The 19,819-nt window shown below is 41.8% G+C and overlaps 1 protein-coding gene across 1 annotated transcript; it reads left to right on the top strand.

The window, feature by feature from the left end:
• Window positions 1-4,416: 4,416 nt before the first annotated feature.
• Window positions 4,417-10,949, top strand: LOC112567005 (docosahexaenoic acid omega-hydroxylase CYP4F3-like). The gene is given in 14 exon segments (XM_025243438.1): window positions 4,417-4,590; window positions 4,809-4,959; window positions 5,115-5,195; window positions 5,198-5,283; window positions 5,448-5,572; window positions 5,877-5,895; window positions 5,898-5,938; window positions 6,314-6,437; window positions 7,046-7,175; window positions 7,591-7,720; window positions 8,413-8,665; window positions 8,667-8,692; window positions 9,677-9,741; window positions 10,390-10,949. Coding segments are annotated over 14 exon segments (1,440 nt in total). The 3' UTR covers window positions 10,425-10,949.
• The last annotated feature ends 8,870 nt before the right edge of the window (window positions 10,950-19,819 follow it).

Raw genomic sequence — 19,819 nt, 5'->3', positions numbered from 1 at the left:
CTCTTTCTGCAGACTCTCAAACTGTTTCCTGTTCAGAAGAGTTCCTTGGCGCTGAGTGTGACTACCATTAAGCTGGTCACGTGATACAAGTTGTACATCGCATGTTTGTGACTAGGACTGTCAGTGTAATGGAAGATTCTTGCTGAACTTGGTAAGGAGCATCTTCTGTCAGCATAAATGTTCCCTGTCAACACTCGCCTGCACACACCACCGACTTCCACAGCTCCATTCATCTCGCTGACCCCGCGCCTGGCGCGCACTTGACCCCAGCAAAATCAATGGCAGACGAGCCGACATTATTTCACCGGCTTTGCTTTGAAAGACATTACAGACCGAGAGATCGAAAACTGTCCATGATAAATCAAGCAGCATGTGAAATGTATGCACTGATTTACTTACACGCGGCTTTAAAAAATCATGAAAATAGTCAAGTAATCACGCAAACAAATAGTAAATAAAGCAACTGAGAATGAGTAAACTGCCAAAGTAAACTTATCAAGTAATGACACACATGTGAAGTAAGTAGTGAAATAATCAAGTAAATAGCTGAAGTAAAAAGTAAAATAATAAAGCAAATAAATATGTGTAATCAAATAAGCAATAATGTAAAGTAAACCAGTAAGGAATAAAATAATGTAAGACGAGTAATTAAGGTATGCAAAATACGTGCATATTCTTGAAGCTAGAACAAAATTTATTCTCAAATTTATTTCCCTCGTTGCTGTGATGTCTACGAGTTTATCTGCATTGTCTGCAGCGTGTGCATCCCTCTGCACGGCCCTGACCTTGACCCAGCCCCCTCCTCCTGCTCTCAGCCTCGGGGAGCGTGCAAATGATGCAGTCTGGCGACAAAGCCATCTGCATCAGTAGGAGGAATAAATAGCCGGAAGACCGTTGCTTCATGTATCCGCCCCACTCCCCTGTCTTTGTAACGGTCAGTACACCCCGCCCTCACCCCTCGGCGACCTTAATTTATGCTTCCGGCGAGCTGGGTAAGTGCCTCTCCTCAGCCTCCCACACATCCACGGATGCGCCTACTGCAGCCATGTATGTCCTCCCGTGCTTATGACAAAAAGCCTGTGCATTCATTCTAAGGATAACAAGGGGAAAAAAAAGCATTCTGAGAGCAGATAATCAGTGTTTGTGTGTATCTGTGCGCGCTCGTGCATTTTAAAGTTTTGTCTGTGTGATTTCTGTCTGCATGTCTTTCAGTCTCTCTCTCCTTGTCCCTCTAACATCATCATTGCACCAGGTCGCCCCGTTCCATTAGAGCTGGTGAATGTAGAAATAATCTGTTCTGTGTAATTCTACATCGACCCCAGGAGCTGTCGTCTTTACCGCTTTTAACAATTTTTTAAAACTTTTTTCGCATTTTTGAATTTTACTTTTGTATGAAGCCTGCTTCGTGCTTGACCGTGGAAATCCTTTGTAATCTTATTGATAGCTCTAGCAAACACATCAAAAAACATCTACTTTGAATAACAGAATGGCCGAGCTTACAGTAAATTAAAATGAAAAAACCTTACAAAATATAGGAGAATACGAAAAACGAACCGAAGATTTTTTTCCAGACTTTCAATGGCTATGTAGATGTCTGGTAAGTAATTAAACAAAGTATTAAACTAAATAACATCAGACTAAACTGACATTCCAACACTTTCAACGTGTGTTTATTTGTGAATATTCCAGTACTACAAATTTCTTGTAAGTTATTTTTTGATAATTTGTTTAAGCAATCTGGAAACATGGAGACAAGTCAGAAAGGCAGCAAACAGATGACTGATAAGCTGTATATAGTGACCCACAGGTCATCCGTCTGTGTTATCAGCTGCTCTCCATGCGGCGAGATTGTCGTGACCCCGGGGTCACCGAGCGTTGTGCAATCCTTGTAAGCAGTTACCCACGCAGACGCTTGTCGGGTAGATACATGGGTGAGACGAGTTGGTTGATGTGTGGTTGAGTGGGTAAGGGTGCTAAGAGGGAGACCAGCCAAACATTTTCGCCAGGTCGCTGTGTTGTTTTTGAAGACGTTGGACAAGTGGCGGCTTTTTCATGAGGCTCAGTAGTAAACATTTCAGCGAGAAAACAACCTACACTCAACGAATACACCCTAACCCACATAATAGTATCCCCACACCCTTAGGGACATGGTAGGCAGTCTGCATGAGAACACAAGGCGTGGGTGGCACTCCTCATGCAATGGCACTTGGTCACGACGATTCAACACGCACTCACACTCACACGCACTCACGCTCGTTCTCTCTCTCTCTGTCACACACACACACACTCCCACACGCACACACGCTCTTTATTTGTCACTTTGAAAGGGTCGTGGACCCATCAAATATATTATCAGTTCAGTTCTCTCTCTCACACACACACACATTCCCTCGACACACACTCTACCACACACACACACAAATCACCAACTTGTATTACTGGAAATGCTGGCAGACGATTTTTTTCACTTAACTACTAAAACGAGGCATGAGACTACAAAGCTTCCGGTTTAGTCACATTCTTTGTTACGGCTCGCCGAGACTAACAGCGGAGAACTTGGCAAGAGACTCAAACGTTGGTCTCGGCAGACAGACAGCAGTCCACCTACACACGACTTGCAGAACCTGCAGCAAAACCAACCTAGATATGTCATCAAAAGATCTTTTGTTCGCCCTACAGCCCAGCTGCTGTGTCAGCGACTCACTCGGCAGTCACGTGACCGAGAGCACATTCGCCATTTGTGAACCCTGCTTGTGGATGAGGAATTTCGGCCTGCCCCTGTTCCTTGAAGAAGTTTCACAGACTGTTGACTTTGAAACGAATCATTAGGGAATCGCGTCTATGAAGGCAATGACAGTGTCAAGTATGTAGTGTGGAGGTCGTTTATATGAACACCACCGTCACTGACATCAACCAACTGTCGGGAGAAAGGTTTGCTTCCACTGTAAGCAGACGACAACGTAGGGAGCAGAAGTAGGTACATCAGTACCTCAACACCTGTTCGACGTCAGCAAGCGATGTGAGAGAGAGGCTGGTGACACATCATCGTCGGTACAGCTTTGAATCCTTGTCGTCTGGAGTGAGGTGCGATAGTCTGTCGTCACATTATCGCCGTCATCGCCATTACCTTTCATTGCTAGCAGCAACTGATGGGAGGAGAAGTGTTGTGAGAGAGTTGACGTCACGTGTGTGTGTGACGTACATCTCCGACAGAGGTCAAGGGTTCATTGACATTGCGCGAACTCACTAACCTACAAACCTACAAACATCACTGGAACTGTTTCACTGTGAGGGACGTGAAATTCAATGTACGTATAATAACTTATCATAGTTACCGTTGTCATGATGCTAATTTAATGTATCTAAGTAACTGTGTTGTCGGTTGCTGACCTGCGCACGCGAGAGGAAGCTGAAGTACCCGAGTAAGATCGTGCAGACGTGCGAATCGACTGAGTGGGTGTGTGAAGGGTGGAGATGGGTCTACTCTAAGGTGAACCATTTTCTGGTCCCCTTTACCTCTGGGGCTGTATATAGTGCCACATTCTGTCCGCAGTCTCGTGACAGGGTTAATGTGCTCTAAATACATTTATTACCATCGTTATTATTACTACAGCCATCTTCTTGTCGTTGTGTAGTGCATACGAACCGAACATTGACGAGTGCACACAGACTGCACACAGACTGCACAATATGTGTGGTTGTGTACATAATTACATTCGTAATGATAACAAACGTATCTCGGTGAACAGAGATCAACACACTAGCCAACCCTAAAAAATAAACAATACGCCGAGAGGCTTTGTCCCGAATATTTCTATTGTCTTCTTCAGCGATAATTGCAGAAACTACAGGCATGTACTATCTAGATAATATAGATAACAACCTACTCCAGTGTGCTTACACAACACCAGCTTTAGTCTTGCGACAAGATGTATGCGCAAACCATAAAACTTGTCAAAAAAGAGATTCTCACGACAGTGTATAGGACCGAATCACGTGCAAAGGCCAACAGACGGTTGTAAAGTTCATGACGACCTGACCTCTGACTCCTGGCCACAGTTAAAAAATATTCTTCAACAAGAAAAGTAGTTCAGACTGTGATTATGCGCTGTTCAGTAAGTGCATGCGACCTCTCTGTACAGGTGCAAATGCTCCTATTGACCTGGGCTGGGTATCGAGTTGTGTATTCACGAGTTTGGAATGAATTTTAATAAATTATTGTAGTTAATAATGCTAATAATTGCGAGAAATGACCCACATGTGCCCTGCATGCGAGGACACGAGTTAAGGTGGAGGGTGAGAGAAGGCAGGGTGAGGACCAGTTGACATCAAGTGTGATATACTGTTGTTACCTTTGTACACAATTAGGTGTATAAAGTTTCATAAACTACATCCACATGTTCCAGTCTGTCAATCATGATTGGCGGCTTGTCCGTGGAGATTGCTGCTATGGACAGCAGGTGTCCCCTGGTCCTGGCAGCTGTCATCAAGTGTGTGTGGAGCCTGCTGACCACTTACTCCTTCTGCTCCGCCTTCAGGACTTTGCCCCAGGAGCCAGACTTCAGCTGGGTGTGGGGCAATGTGCACTTGGTGAATGTTACACACTTCCCTGCCTCCCCACCCGTACCCGACTTCTCTGTCATTCACGTAGTCCTCGTCTTTTTGAGATTCACCCTCGTTATCATAACAACGCTACATTTCATTTTAGTTTAAGTCTGTTAAAATGGTAATTAAAACATAAGTATTTATATATAATTATTGTAAGAACGACTGGTTGTTGCGCTAAAATTATTTTCATTTTTTTCAAGATTAAAAACTTATCTCCAGAAGACAAGGTGAATTATAGCGACCAGTTAACATTCAAGTTCCCCAAACTGTGCATATTTTGGTACGGACCCTTCAACCCAGTGGTCTTCATTCACCACCCGGACACAATCAAACCAATTACAAAAATCGCAGGTTAGTGCCAGGACCTTTGTGAACTTGTTCTGCTACTGTAGGAAAATAAGAAAGTAGTCGGTAGAAATTACAAACTGAAGTGAAGAGAAATTCCAACAGCAGAATATTTAGTCTAGTATGCTCAATACACGTGAAATGTTGCTGAACTGACACAGGGCCCAAAACCCCTTTCTATGACTACGGACTGCCATGGCTCGGGGAGGGGCTGCTGATCGCTAAGGGAGCGAGGTGGGCAAGGGCCGGCGCCTGCTGACCCCTGCCTTCCACTACGACACACTCAAACCTTACGTTGACCTCAGCAACAGAGGCTGCGACATCCTCCTGGTAGGTAAATGCTTATCATGGAATCATCATCATTATAGCTGACTATCATTGCCACTGTCGCCATCTGCGACTTTCCATCTCTTATCCATCTTCCTAACATGTTGAGCTTACGGTCTGGAGTTAGGGAGTTCACAAGGATGTCTCTGCTTCGTCTGTCTGTCCAGAACAAGATTCAGCTCTCCGTTGATAAGAAGAAGAGTATAGAGATGTTCAGCAACATCAGTCTCTGCACTCTGGACATTATCCTCCAATGCGCCATGTCCTACAAAGATGATTTTCAACTCAAAGGGTAATTAATGCCATCTTGTCACTAGTTTCATCTCTGCATATTTCTCTATTTCTGCAATGATGTTTTGTAAGTCTTCTCTGACCTGAAATTTTCCCCGAAAACTTTCTGTGTCATCCTGTCAGTCATGTGACCTGGACATTTCTCATAATGACCGCTCTGTCATCTCACAATACACTTTTCCTGACCGACTTCGTCAGATCGCGGTTTGCTTGCAGCTCGTCGAGTTGTTATGAATTTGTTTGATGATTTGATAGATGGATTTATTGATGATATATTGATGAAGGGTTTGATTGGCTCATTTCAGAGAATCCATCCTTATGTAAAGGCAGTTGCTGAACTCACTGAGCTCTGGGAGGATCGGATAAGGTGTGGTCACGTGACAGCTTTGTTCAATCAACTGACGGACTCCGTTAAGCTTTGTTAGCAAACAGATTACTAAATAATTAGAAAAAGAAATAGGAAACATGTTTTTATTTATTCTGTCTTTATTTTTATTTATTATGTAATGTTTCTGTACTCATTTCTCTCCAACATGTCTTGAGGTGATGTTTGCCTTTGTTGGCGATAGCAGAGTATATGTATATGTATATGTATATGTATATGTATATGTATATGTATATGTATATGTATATGTATATGTATATGTAATCACGAAACATTTTCAGGTTTCTTTTCAAACCGAGTCACACACACCCACCGATATACACACAAAACATTTTATACATTATATTCTGTTAACAGAAACCCGTGGCTACGGTCTGATGCCATCTATTTCTTGACCAGCGAGGGCCGGAAGTTTAAACGCTGCTGTGACTTCGCACACTCCATTGCGGATGACGTCATCCGTGCACGTCAAGAGAGTTTGGTATGACCTGGCGTGAGGTCAAGCGTGTGTCTGTGTGCACGTGTGTGTGTGTGTGTGTGTGTGTGCTGGATACGTCTCTATGAGGCAAGCATCTTATGTGTGATATTTGTTCTTCTGATTTCTGACTCCCGTCGCCTTAGTCGCTTACCTTGTTTACCTCAGTGGCATTTAAAAACTAGTTTACATCCAAAAATAAAGTTTTTAAAAATACACGAGTGACAGAGTATAAAATAATACTGCCGAGACTCCTGTGCTTGTGGACATGATGGCCTGTGGGCAAGCTTTACTCGGTATGGATCACTAGGAGACTAGATCATCGCCGTCTCGATTTCATCTACTGATAGACGACTTTTGACGATCGTACGGCGGCTGATGATTGATGATGCTCTTCTATTTCATTTCTTGATACTTTCCAAGCAGCCAACGTCTTTCTGTTAAAGTAGAACAACAATTTAAACTAGCCTTTGCTAGCTTTTAGCTATTCCCCTTTTTTTTATGCACCAGCTCTCAACAAGCCATGTCATAGAAATGTCAAGCGAGAAAAGTTATTAAAGAAGAATCATAATATTAATCTTGCATGAATATTCTATATACATTAATGTCCAAAGGCGAGAGACGGACCTCCAGAAAAGCGCTACTTGGACTTTTTGGATGTCCTCCTCATGGCCAGGGACGAGAATGGCAATGGACTGACTGCGAAGGAAATTCGGGATGAAGTAGACACGTTCATGTTTGAGGGTATTTATACCACATACATGTCAGCAGCTGCAACACTCTTGCCCCCAGGCACTCACAATCTCATTAATGTTTCCAGTATTTTTTTTCTCTCTGGCATGCCGCTTTCTCGCTCATATACAGACCAGCGCCCCTCTCTCTCTCTCTCAGACACAACACAGGCACACATTTGTTTGTAAGTTCTCATCCGCAGGTATTTTATTCTACTTTTAAAATACATGGCGTGGAAAACACATCTTGAATTAATAAACATGTAATTTACTGAGATTCAAGTACTAAGCCAAACGACTCAAGAGAAGAGCAACGCGTATAAAAAGAAGCTGTGCAAGCTGGGGTGGGTTGCTAAAGTGTACAATATGCGGCTGATGAATTGTCATCATTATGACACTGTGTGTATCAACATGCGATATTTATGCAGGTCACGACACCACTGCCAGCGCCATCACCTGGACGCTGTACTCACTGGCCAAACACCCCGGGTACCAGCGCAAGGTGCAGGCGGAGCTCGACCTGTTGATGGAAGGGCGAGAATCCCAGGACATCACGTGGTCAGTGAACTCAGCTTCCCCTCACACCCTTTGTCCGGTCCAGTAGCTTACCTGCTAGCATCTGTCAACAAGACATGAGGGTTGATTGTCCTAGGTTCAGTTCTCGTCTCGGGCACACTGTTCTTTCTGTGCATGTGGCATTTGTTTACAGGGTGGCTGCCTTGCTGTGATATAGTTTTAGTTGCTGGCTCGGTGTAAAACACCAACCCTTCCTCCTCGCACCCTCTCTCGCTAAGTCTGTATTAAAGGAGAAGGCAAGTCAAATGATAGCTGGGCTTCAGTTATAGACACTGGCATTCTGCATCATGTCCTAGCAACATTTTATGCTGGCAAAACGATCGTTTAAGTCCAACTGACCACGTGACTTGCTTTTCCCATCAATAGACAGAAACATCTACCTTGTCTTCATCGTCAGCTACTATCACTGTCACTTATTTTATTTTCCAAAACCTTGACGGGTATGGGGAAATTGACACAAAGAACAGCTTACTCATACAATTGTTTCCTTCCATTCCTGATGGATTTTTTCCCCTCCCTTACTTCATGCCCTCTTCTATCTTCCTTACTTCCTATATGACAAAGATTGGTGCTGATGATGGATGGTGATTGATTCAAATGTAATACATTTCTTGAGTTACGAATGGAGAGTAGTATGTCCAAAATACTTCAACACATCTTTACTTTTGTCCCAGGGCTGACCTGTCCAAACTGGACTTCCTGACTCTCGTCATCAAGGAAGGCATCCGCCTACACAGCCCCGTGCCCTCGGTAGGCCGACAGCTAACGGAACCGCTCACTTTGGAGGGTATAACATTCCCCCAGGGTACTTTTTGCTTCCTGAATCTCATCTCCATCCACCACAACCCCACAGTGTGGGAAGACCCGCTGACCTTTCGTCCCGAGCGGTTTCTTCCGGAGAACATGAAAGACAAGGACAGCCACGCCGTTCATTGGCTTTTCAGCAGGACCAAGGTAAACAGCAGCACTTAGAAGTATAAACACTTATCTAAATCTTAATTACTTGTCTTATTATTTTTGAGAGGTATAATTTCACTCTGAAGCAACAATAAGCGTTCATTAGAGAGACATTTTGCTCGCTACTGTTGCTAAAGGACATTTTAAAGTTCTTTATTGGACAGAAGAGTAAGACTAAGACTAGACACTGCTTGATACCGTGAATGTCCACATAAACACACTTTGTCCTCCACCTTTCTCATGTGTAAATGCCAAAAAGTATAGGTCTCGGCTATTTACAACGTGAAGCGGATGTCAGATAATTGTATGATTGGCTGCTATAGTTATACGCCCAGACAGGAGACTGGACATTAGTCTAATACAGAGCAGGGATCGTGAAGACAAGATGCCAGGAGGCTGGAGCAGCAAGGAGTGTGGTGATTGCCCGAGGACAACAGAAACTGCGAACTTGAGAAGTGGGTGCAAGTAATGGGGTCCAGGCTATCTGATGTCACCCTCGCGCAGTGCCAGGAAGTCAAATGAAAGATGTGGTCAGTGGGAGCTTGACCGTTGGCAACAAACTTGATTAAATATTCGATCTTCACAAGACCGGATCTTCAATAGAGATGGTTTACCCTACTGGGGTGGGAGAGATTGCAGAAAAAGTACAATTGACTGCTCGACAAGAGAAAATTCTTCACGATTGTCAGACTTGTTGTTTGTCACCTATTTAATTCCCTCTACCCACATATTGTCATACGGAGGGTATAAAGAAAACAATTTCAGTTTAGCAGGTCAGTCATCCGCTAAAGAAAGGACATGGTCTTTGGCTTCGGTCTTCGCTTTTAGCCTGGCTGTCAGCGGTCTGTGGACAAGATAGTAAACACACCGTGTGGTCTTGGTCGTAAAAGCTACCATGCTCTAATGTTACAATTGTGCCCATTATTGTGTGAATATACGGAATCTGGAAAGTGTGTTTATTTTTCTGTCCTTTATCATCAGAAATTGCATCGGGCAACATTTTGCGATGAACGAAATGAAGGTGGTTCTTGGACGTCTTTTGGAAGGTCAGTAATCATCTTAGCACTTTTTTCATTCAAAGTAATTTCATTTTACAACAATTTTAGGGGTGTAACACCAGGAATGAACGAATCAAAGTCTCTCATTCAAAAAGGCCAAAGGAGGATGGAGATGTATCCTCACGTGAGCTTTGAATACTTGAGTGCATGTGGCTGGGTGAGATTTTTTTCTGTCAATCAGCACAACATTAAGCATGCAATTAAAACAAACCTTTTTAGCTTCAAATAACTCAAAACTGAGTCATTGTACGAGTGCTACATAATCTTTGAAGTCGTGTTTGCACGAAATGTTGTACTACTATAGAACAAAGAGTCATCCCCTAACCTTTCAGATCGTAAGGGAATGATATTTTAGAGACCTCACTTTTCTAGTGCCAGCTTTAAGAGAAGGCGATACCTATCTCCTCTCCTTCCCCAACCACTTAAGGAGTCAGGTACCTATTCCAGACCCAGGTTGATCGACTGGGAGAAGTTTGCTGCGCTACACGGGCATTGAACCGCGCCTGTCTCGCATTTCGGAAGCCTGGGTTCTAATCACTCGCCAATCCTCTTGGGAAGCACACCGCGAGGAAAAATTAAAATTACTAAATAGTCTTGATAGTACAGCGACTAACTTCTGCCATCGCCATGTTGCAGATTCGACTTTTCCCTTGACGACAGCCACAAGGTAGAGAGACATGCTGCGGCTGTTATGCGCGCGCAGAATGGAATCTTCATGTTCGCCACACCTCGAGCTTCCAGCAACTAACCTGCATCATGAAGCAGCAAACTTACCTTCTACTTTAATTAAAAGTCCCAGCAGTGAAGTTTTTCACTTACTTTTTCTAGGTTTTATTTCAAGGGATGTTTACAAGGACAACCTGCAGTAGGAACACGGTTTGTACATTGGCCCGCAGCTGTATTGTCTGTATTGTCCCTTGCTCCATAGAATGCTGTCTGACCACAGTCTTTGAATGGAAGTGGCACACTGTGTCTAAATTATTAGTGGCAGGGAGATGGAGGGTGTTACTGGTCTTGAAGACACGAAAGCCTTGATCCTCAAACTTTGAGGCTGCATTGTCTCCAAACAGTCTTCCTTCTTACCAGTCTACCCTTAGCCATCTTTGTGTTCTTCCTTCAGACTGTCAGTAGAGGGCTCGAACGCAACACCCTCACATCTGTCATTTTTCTGTGTATTAAATTTTTTTGTTATTGGCTTTTTCGTTTGCATTTATGTGTGTGTTCTCTTTCTGTGTGTGAGATTGGCAGTGAAAATAAAAGTTGTTTAAGCAGTAAGACGGCAAGATGGTGTAATTTCTGAGAAGATTTGGGCAAGATGCAAATCGTTGTAAGGGAGAGTTACAGATAATGACTACTGTCTCCTAATTACCAGGGTTCAGAGCTCAGCTGGGTGTTGGGACGCTTGTCTATTTGATTACCAAGACTGTGAGCGATTGCGGAGGCGGCGTCGGGCATTTCTCCTTTTCCCTCCCATACCTTCCTCCCTCCTGTACCTAGCATTCTGAGTGTCCCTGGTCTGGTGAGCCACTCTAGTCATGCAGCTGATTTACGAGCATCGTCATGGCCAGTCTGACCTGATCCTGCAATGAGGTCACGAACTCCTTCCAGAAGGTTACTAGGTAAATGCTCTCAAGTTTTTTCCCTACTTTCCATTTTGGTTGCCTATAAATCCGTAATTGGAATTATTGCCGGTTATTATAGTTGTACGAGCGGCGAAAGCGGCGCTCATTACCATCAATAAATGATTTATTTATACATTAAAATTATAAGTTCATGTTTTATTTATAGTGCCAAATATTCCTGGTAAAAATGACAGAGATGTCTGATCATTATCAGAAATCTTTAAATCTTAAAATAACGAAAAAAACGCTAGAAAGAACATTTTTAGAAGAAATAAATGTGTATTTAATTTTGTTTCGAGGTAATCTTCCAAAAAACAGACCTCGGTGAAAATGAGTTCATCACACATTCCAAACTGAAGAGACGCACGACTACGTGATGTTAAAGATTGTTAAAATGGTTTGATAGCTTTAGTGGTCCATTGTTTTTTTAATTCTGACTGGTTTGCAACATAACACTCTTGCCCTTGTCTTCAAGCTTTCACCTTATTTTCTGATTTTATTGAATGTTTTATATAAATTTGCCGGGTATTCTTGCCGCTGCTGCTTTTATGAACTACTGCTGTTCAGTACGAACCAAAAAAGAATGGACGATGCCTGAAGTGATTACCAGCACATTTTTTTTTAAAGAAAATGGATGCTGACGTGTATAATATTATAGAAGACATCTCCCTTCCCCCATCTGATGATACCTGACCTCGCCATCAATCACGCAAGATACCCTTCAATCAGCTTGTCATGTGATAAGTTAAAGTTAGGTATAAAACTCGCCCACAATTAAAGTCTAGACAAACATTATCGGCCCAGAGAAACATGAAGTGCTGACAAGGTCTTATGTGAGCCTTTAGAAGGAGTTTATGTAAAGTAGACTTCAGGGGCCCGAGAACACCCGACTGTAACAGCGGAGAGCCAGTGGAGGCCAAAGTCGGCAGCAGACATGTGAACGTCGTTTGAACATCAAATATACAAGTCCACAATCAAATAATTGAAACAACTTTGTAATTTAAGAGATTGTTAAAAAAGCAAAAATCACGTTTATTCGCCATTGCAAGATGCGTTCTTTGAATCCGCACTGCCAGGCGGCCATTTTTGTTTCGTCAAATGTTGGGTCTGTCCAAAATATTTTTCTAAAGTAGCAGGTTCTGTAAGTTTTTGTGCAGGTACAAACATTTCACTTCATAACAACGTGTGTGTGTGTGTGTGTTCGCACATATATATACATCGCAACAAAGAATAAGGAACGTCCTCTGTTTGTCTGTCCATCTATTTTCTTTCTTTTTTTCATTTTTTCAATTCTGCTGTTTCACATTTTAAGCAGAGTGTGATATGTCAGCAAATTATGAAATGTCAAGAAGCAAGTAGAACATTAATGCAATGAGTTCTTCAAGACTCATCAAGTCACGACCTTTCTGAAGCAGGCAACAAAGTGAACTTTTTTCCTCCATTTTTATTATCTTTTCTTCTGGAATAAAGAGTTCCTTTTCTTGAGCTAATACAATTTTTGTGAGAAACTTTATTCAAAACTTCTTTTTCTGACAAAAAAAATTTCTGTTATACAGTTCAGCACTTTATGATTAATGAACACGACTAGAGCCGCTGAACCAAGCAAGCTCCATAATGTAAGAGCCTTACAACACAAGTAATTTCTAAATCGATTGTTTGAAATATTTTCAGGGTTTTTAATAGAAAACACAAAGGCATCTACACTTGTTTATGAAGATGTCGACATGACCGCTAATGGATTATCAGACACAAAGATGAAAGGCTATACACACTTCTCACAAATTAGTCAGTTGAACAACTCTCTTCATTCAGATCAGTTCAGTGATTATCGCCATGGTAACATTGAGTTCAATAAGGATCGCACTTACTGTTCTGTTGATGAATTCTCTGGCTCGGTCATTTTTAGAAAATGTACTAGATGAACCTTTTCAACAAAGGAGAAGAGGGTCTCCAGATAAAGTAGTCTGGGACACCATCGAGAAGACCCATTAGAGTCTTATTGAAGCTATTTCAGTATCTTGTGACTGGCTGCTATCACGCAGTAAGTGCGGCTGATGTCGACTGGAAAATCCAAGATTTTTGTCACATCTGTGCATAAAAAGTAGCCAAGCCATATACAACCATCATGAATACTTCTTTCATCCTATTTTATTTGTGGTGCTGTATATTCAGTTTCTGTACAAATAGTAACATTCACGTTTGGTTGAGATTATGTTTAAATAACTAACCGCAATAATATGTCGTGAATACCAGCAGCTGTGAAAAATGAAAATGAAGATTATGAAGAGAAGTTCAACATCGATGTACGTATTTTAACTGTTATATTGCTAACAAATTAGAGAAGATAATATGATAAGAGAAATGGATATAGAGAATGAAAAATGCATCATTACCGTCGGCAGATATTATTCTACTAGAAATAACATCTCTCTGCTAATTAGGTCGTAAATGAAAGCTCAAAGCATATCTAGACCGAAGAGAACTCCTGCAGGTTTAGGAAGTTTCCAGAAAAAGAAGAATGATGCCAGACAAAAATGTTTGCATTCTTGAAGACGACACTGAAACATCTCTGACATTCTGTTGTTTGAGGGTACGAGGTCTCAGCCTTCTAAACATGCGATTCCTCATCTGTTCCAAGTTACATGCAATCCTTTATGGATGATCCCAGATGGATAAAGGTTAGTGGAATGTAAGCACATATGTCTTTATCAATGCCCGGATGCCGTTGATAATGTAGTGAACAATAAAATACAAAGCTGATGTAAAATGTCTGTAATGCTAATGTTTGTGCTCAACGACCTGTCTTAAAACACCATTATTTTTATTTAATTAACACGATTTAATTACCCATCGTCTGTAGCATCTCATAAAAAGTTGCTGTGGCGCAGTAATGCGCTTTGAGTTCAGCTGATGATGGAAATCCGCTCCAGAAATATGCTTGTTAATTAACAAAAAAATCAGATAACTGAAGGACCTACATTAATGTCCACACACCCACTCCTACTTATACAGCAACCCACTCAGACATCCACCCGCTGACACAGTACGTGTCAATACATTTCTAAAGTCAACTGTCGAGACAACCATCACAACAAAGTCTGTCTTCTCTACATTTGCTTCAACATCCACCACTCCCTCATCACTCGATACTCGGATGACAATTTAATAACAGCTCCTTAGCAAAGCACTTGAGCGGCTGTTCACTTTTATAACAAGTGCGCACGTGATTCCTTGAAAATAAATGGCTGCCCTGACATCCGGGGATTGCGGTGGCTGTGTGACGAAAGGCGTGTCACATAATTTCCTGTCAATAATCTGTGGAATCTGTTTACGTGGCGGTTAAACAAATGATTGAATGCACTGTCTGAACAGAAAAATCTTCTCCCATGCTATGCTTCTTTGTCCCTGCAAATACACAAACATGATAAAGCTCCATTTTTTAATCCCCGCAATTCCAGAACAGTTTCAGAAAATTTGATCCTGTGCTAACGAGGAAGGTGGGCCTGGTGAAGGAAATAATGGCAACATGTTAATAATGTATTTTTATCGGCCACTTACAACAACAACCATATAAACAATCTCCCCAATGTTGACCACTTTTAATAATCTATAAAATATTTTTTCTTAATTTTAATCTTTCTTTCACAACTTCAAAGACCAACGAGATCGATTCCCAGGAAAAATCAAATCCACTTGTGCCCAGGTTTATTGAATTTTAAATGTAATTTTAAGTCGGACTGTGAGCTTCTCGTGTTCAGAAAGCTGCGAGGACGGTTTTCTGTGAGCCAGACACTAAAGGAAACACCAGCGGCAGAAGCGTTCATTGAAGATGTTGTCGCTCACAGTCCAGTTGCTGTTGCTGGCGGGTGCTGGCTGCGGCCATTGATCCCAGTACAGCGACCTCTGACCTCGCTCTGGCGGGGGGAAGTGAGCCGATAGCTGCGGGCCGTTAATTTACCGCCGGAAACTCTACCCCGGTGATAACAGAAGCTGAATTGCTACTTTCATGGAGGCGTATACATGCGCGAGTGTGTTAATGTATCTTCTCTCACACACAGACGCACACACAAACACTGTTATCATTGTTTGTGATTTACGGACCATGCACTCTTCACATTCACTCCTTGATGGGTGGGTTGATGGTGGCCATACGAGTAGTAACTCGTCTGTCATTACTGTCCCCAAACACACCCCTAGATAATTTGCACAGATGCTCCAGGTGACCAAAGATGAAGCCTCCAGTGGACTGTTGACAGGAAGCCTGTTCACAGCTGCCGTGACACCTCATTACAGGAGCAGTTCAGAGGTCACAGCTGTCGTCTGATTCACGGCACAGAAACAAGTCCACCATCCAAGTCTGGATGCAGACAGGACCTTCACACGGCGGTCGGCCCCTTGATACCCTGGACCAAAATGTCACCTCCCAGGTGGCAGAGGTTTGACAGACACTGTGCTCTGCTTAATTGTCTTTCCTCCTTTCTTTATGGTTTTCTTTTTTTTTTCCTTCGGTCTTTCTTTCCTTTCAAGGCTGTTGTTTCAAAACAAAAAAGTAGACGGCTGAACTGGGAAAAAAGCGATTGCTTTACTGAATGGCCTCGTTATGTCAACGATTAGACATCAAGTTTTAATTAAAAACCTCGACAACTGTCGAGAATATTGGTACTTGACTGTCTGCCATCTTGGGTTTTGTTTGTTTAGAGTATGTCAGTACAACTACCGATATTACAAAATGATAAATTTGTGATACTTTCACATTTTTAGAAAATCCAGTAAATCCTGGCTTGTCGTTATACACATATTATAAATACTATACAAAAAAAAAACACTTGTTTGTATTTATATAAAGATAAATGTTGAGAAAATCACATTTTTGTCTTAATAAGGTAAGTCTTGAGTGTGGATAAGCTCCAACTGGTGTAACCATATCAACAAACAACACACAGAGGCCACCCACATGTAACAGAAACTGGTGTAGTCCTCCTTACAGACAACAAACACCATGTTCCCCATCACAGACAGCAAACAGCAAAGTGGCAATAGTCTGGATAGAAGAACTAGACTATTCCCATCCAGACATGCGCACCTGCTTAAAGAAGCCTGTGAGGTTTATATTTGGAATGAGTCCTCCAGGCCCCGGGTGTGTGGGTGTGAAGATGATGTGGAAGCCGTCAGTCATCATCCACTAACAACCTGCTGAGTCCAGCGACATCTGCACCACTGTCTCCTCTCGTGTCCACACGTCCGGCTCGTTTTGCAAAGCCCAACAAAAGCTGCTTTTTTGATATCGTGGAGAAGATCGTTTTGTTCAACGATAACGATATACATGTAGACTTTTTCTGAAAAAAGTATGAATCCATGTCCGCGTTGAAAGACGAGCATCTTGTTTGTGCGATGCGCTGCCATTGTCCTCTGCTGACGAGCTACAAGGGAGACCACTGCTTCTGGAGGTTACAGCAACAGCAGAGTGGAGAGCTTCAGCAGATGGCAGGAGGGTTATAGAAAAAATCTTTCAGGGTGTTTGACCGTTTAAATAACTTGAAAAAGTTAAGAGCATAGTACATATTTGATGTCTGAAATATATGTTATCTACCAGTCTCTAAATTATCGCTATCTCCCTTCTCTCTCTCTTTTCACCAACCTTTTTTTTATTATTTCCTTATGGTGCTATTTTCGATGTGATTAAAAATATGAAGACCTCTGTAATACCCATTATTACTTCTATCACAACTGCTGTGCTGTGATTGATCACGCTAATTACCTGGGGAATAGGGTTGGATATTTATCGTAACAACAATCCATTAGATAAGAGAAAATGTCTGCTTAGCTTCACTGAAATGAAATGATGATGATGATGGACGACGACAACGACGACGACGACGACGATGATGATGACTGACTGACTGACTGACTGACTGACTGACTGACATGGTTATAGTCACCAAACTGGCAAAGAAAGGCAGAATATGAGCTGCCCTAACTTTATATCTATCTCATCTGCCTCCAGTTTGGGAGGAAGTCTGTAAATCAGGGAGCAATAGGCCGTGTCGAGGCGGCTCGATGTTTGTTGTCTCTCATTCATTGGGCGGCGGTGGACACGGTGAAGCAAGGCTCGGTCAACACCACCAGACGCCCACCCGAGGGCGTGACAGTCCTGTGTCCACACAAACCTGATAGAAGATCATTCAACATGTCAGTCGTGTCGATGTTTTCTTCAGTGTAATCTCTCACGTGCTCAAGCAGATATATATATATACACAGAAGAGACTGAGAGGAGAGAGAGACTGTGTCTTGGAGCAGTCACGTGTCAGTATGGCGTGACGTGGGCAAGGTTTTACACGGATTCAGCGGAATTCATCCTGCCTGCACTGCATTCATCTTGCCTTCACGACCATCGTAAGAAACGAGTCTCCTGAAACTCTTTTTGGTTCTGAGGTTTTTGTGTAGAAGAGTGATGATCAAAGCAAGAATAGGAAAAGCGGTTGACAGTTGTAACATTACTTGAATTACATCACCCTCTCACATCTCTCGTTCATTCATTCATCTTTATCTCTCTCTGGAGTGCAGGATAATAACTGAAAAGCTTTGCTCTTTCAAATTCAAACACTCTGCTCAAACGAGTGAGCCCTAGTTTTAGACATTTGCTCCAAAATGAAGGAGGACCTGTTGGTCGTCTACGAAGATTATCAGATGTTGTGATGTTGGAAAATAATAAATAAGAGCACAGGTGTTTACTAGGTACAGTAGTTTATTGTCTTTAGCAAGTCTGGTACATCTATCAGCACTGGTGATCTGTCACTTTGATAAATATGTATTACGACACCTGAACATGTATGTCATGATACTTGATGATTATCTGTGTCACACACTTACTTTCTTGAGCACACACAGGCAGAAACACACAATCAAATATATTCATATACAAACACGCAAGCACGTGTACATACAGGAACTGTGGATTGTGTATGTCCAGCTTTCTATTTCTATTTCCAGCTGTGTTTTCATGAAGACATCCCAAAATAGTTAAACGGTAAAATATTAATAGTTAATGTTTAGGACTCGAGATATCTGTAAACTGTTACAAATTCCTGTTTATTATTGTGTTGAATGCCTTCCTTGTGTCTGCCGCAGACAGCAGGCTTTCACACTATCAGTGAGCACAATAAGCCTCCCTTAGTCTCCCTCACACCCCACCTTCATGTGAAAATACATCTAATGTTCCTCTTTATCTTTATTTATGTCTGATTCTCTGAGCACAGTTTGTTTGAAGAAATTTCAGAATGACGATTTGTTCCTCTACTCTCTGATCCTAAATATCAGAGGAATAAGGAATTGTCCATGGACGCTGTATTTACATTCACATCGATTCTTTGCCACAAAATATCTTTTATTTATGGTGACATGCGCATCTGCAGCAACTGTAACAGATAAACACTGGTCTTGTCCCTTACGAAAAGTGACAGGCAGGAGATATCTGTAACAGAGAATTTAATTATTACTTGAATTCCTCACGAGGCGGTCGAAGACTATTTTAAGGCTGAGCTTCTGATAAACAACTGTTATTGTCTCTAGTCGATTCTTTGCTGTAAATAACAGCAATAAACTTTAAATTAAATCCACAGATGGCTTGAATCCATTTTGTGTATCTCATTAATGAACTAGTGACCTATAGTAAAGTCTAAAAAATTGGTGATGACTTGATAAAAAAAAAGACTTTTGGAGAGTCTGTCCTGCTACAGAAAAGGGATATTGCAACGAACTATTGTGGTTGTAATTATATTTGTTTATCCCTAGAAGTTGAAAAAGAGATGTAAGACAGTTTGTTTTCTTCCACACGTTACAAGTGTGACATTATAAATATTTTCGATCAGAGCAGAGGTAATCTGATTATTAGTAACAATGGCAATGCCAAAAGGGCGATAACACAGTTTTAAGTTTTCACAAAATATAAGTTGAAAACATCAGAAATCCTATTTCGAGCGTAGCACATCTGTAGCAAAACATTTCAGGAGATATGGAAATAGATAAGAATTATTTTCAATTTGTTTTTCCCTACACATCTTTTTAATTCCGACACTACTTTAGTGTTCTTGATAAGAAGTGTCCACGCCCACGTCCTTGTAAATCTTCCTCGAGAAATAGCTGGAATTGGGTAAGATTACATGTCTAACCACAGCCTTCTATTTTGCTCACATCTAGCATTTCGGTTAGAAAACAAAAATATTTAAATGTGAAAATCTATAGGTTGAAACCGTCCTTGATGTGCAAACACAGCTTTCTAAGCTTTCTTAAAAACTGCATCAATTTTTCAATCAGATCGACAGAATGATTTTCCAGCTTGTAGTCAGTTTGTTCAATCTCTCTTCCCTTTGCTACCAACCAAACGTGCACAGCACGGAACTCTGGGAACTCTGGGAGCTCTGGCCGCAATCCAAAGACGTAATATT

The sequence above is a fragment of the Pomacea canaliculata genome, linkage group LG6 (assembly GCF_003073045.1).
Source record: "Pomacea canaliculata isolate SZHN2017 linkage group LG6, ASM307304v1, whole genome shotgun sequence".
NCBI lineage: Eukaryota > Metazoa > Mollusca > Gastropoda > Architaenioglossa > Ampullariidae > Pomacea > Pomacea canaliculata.
This window is presented reverse-complemented; position numbering and strand designations above follow the sequence as displayed.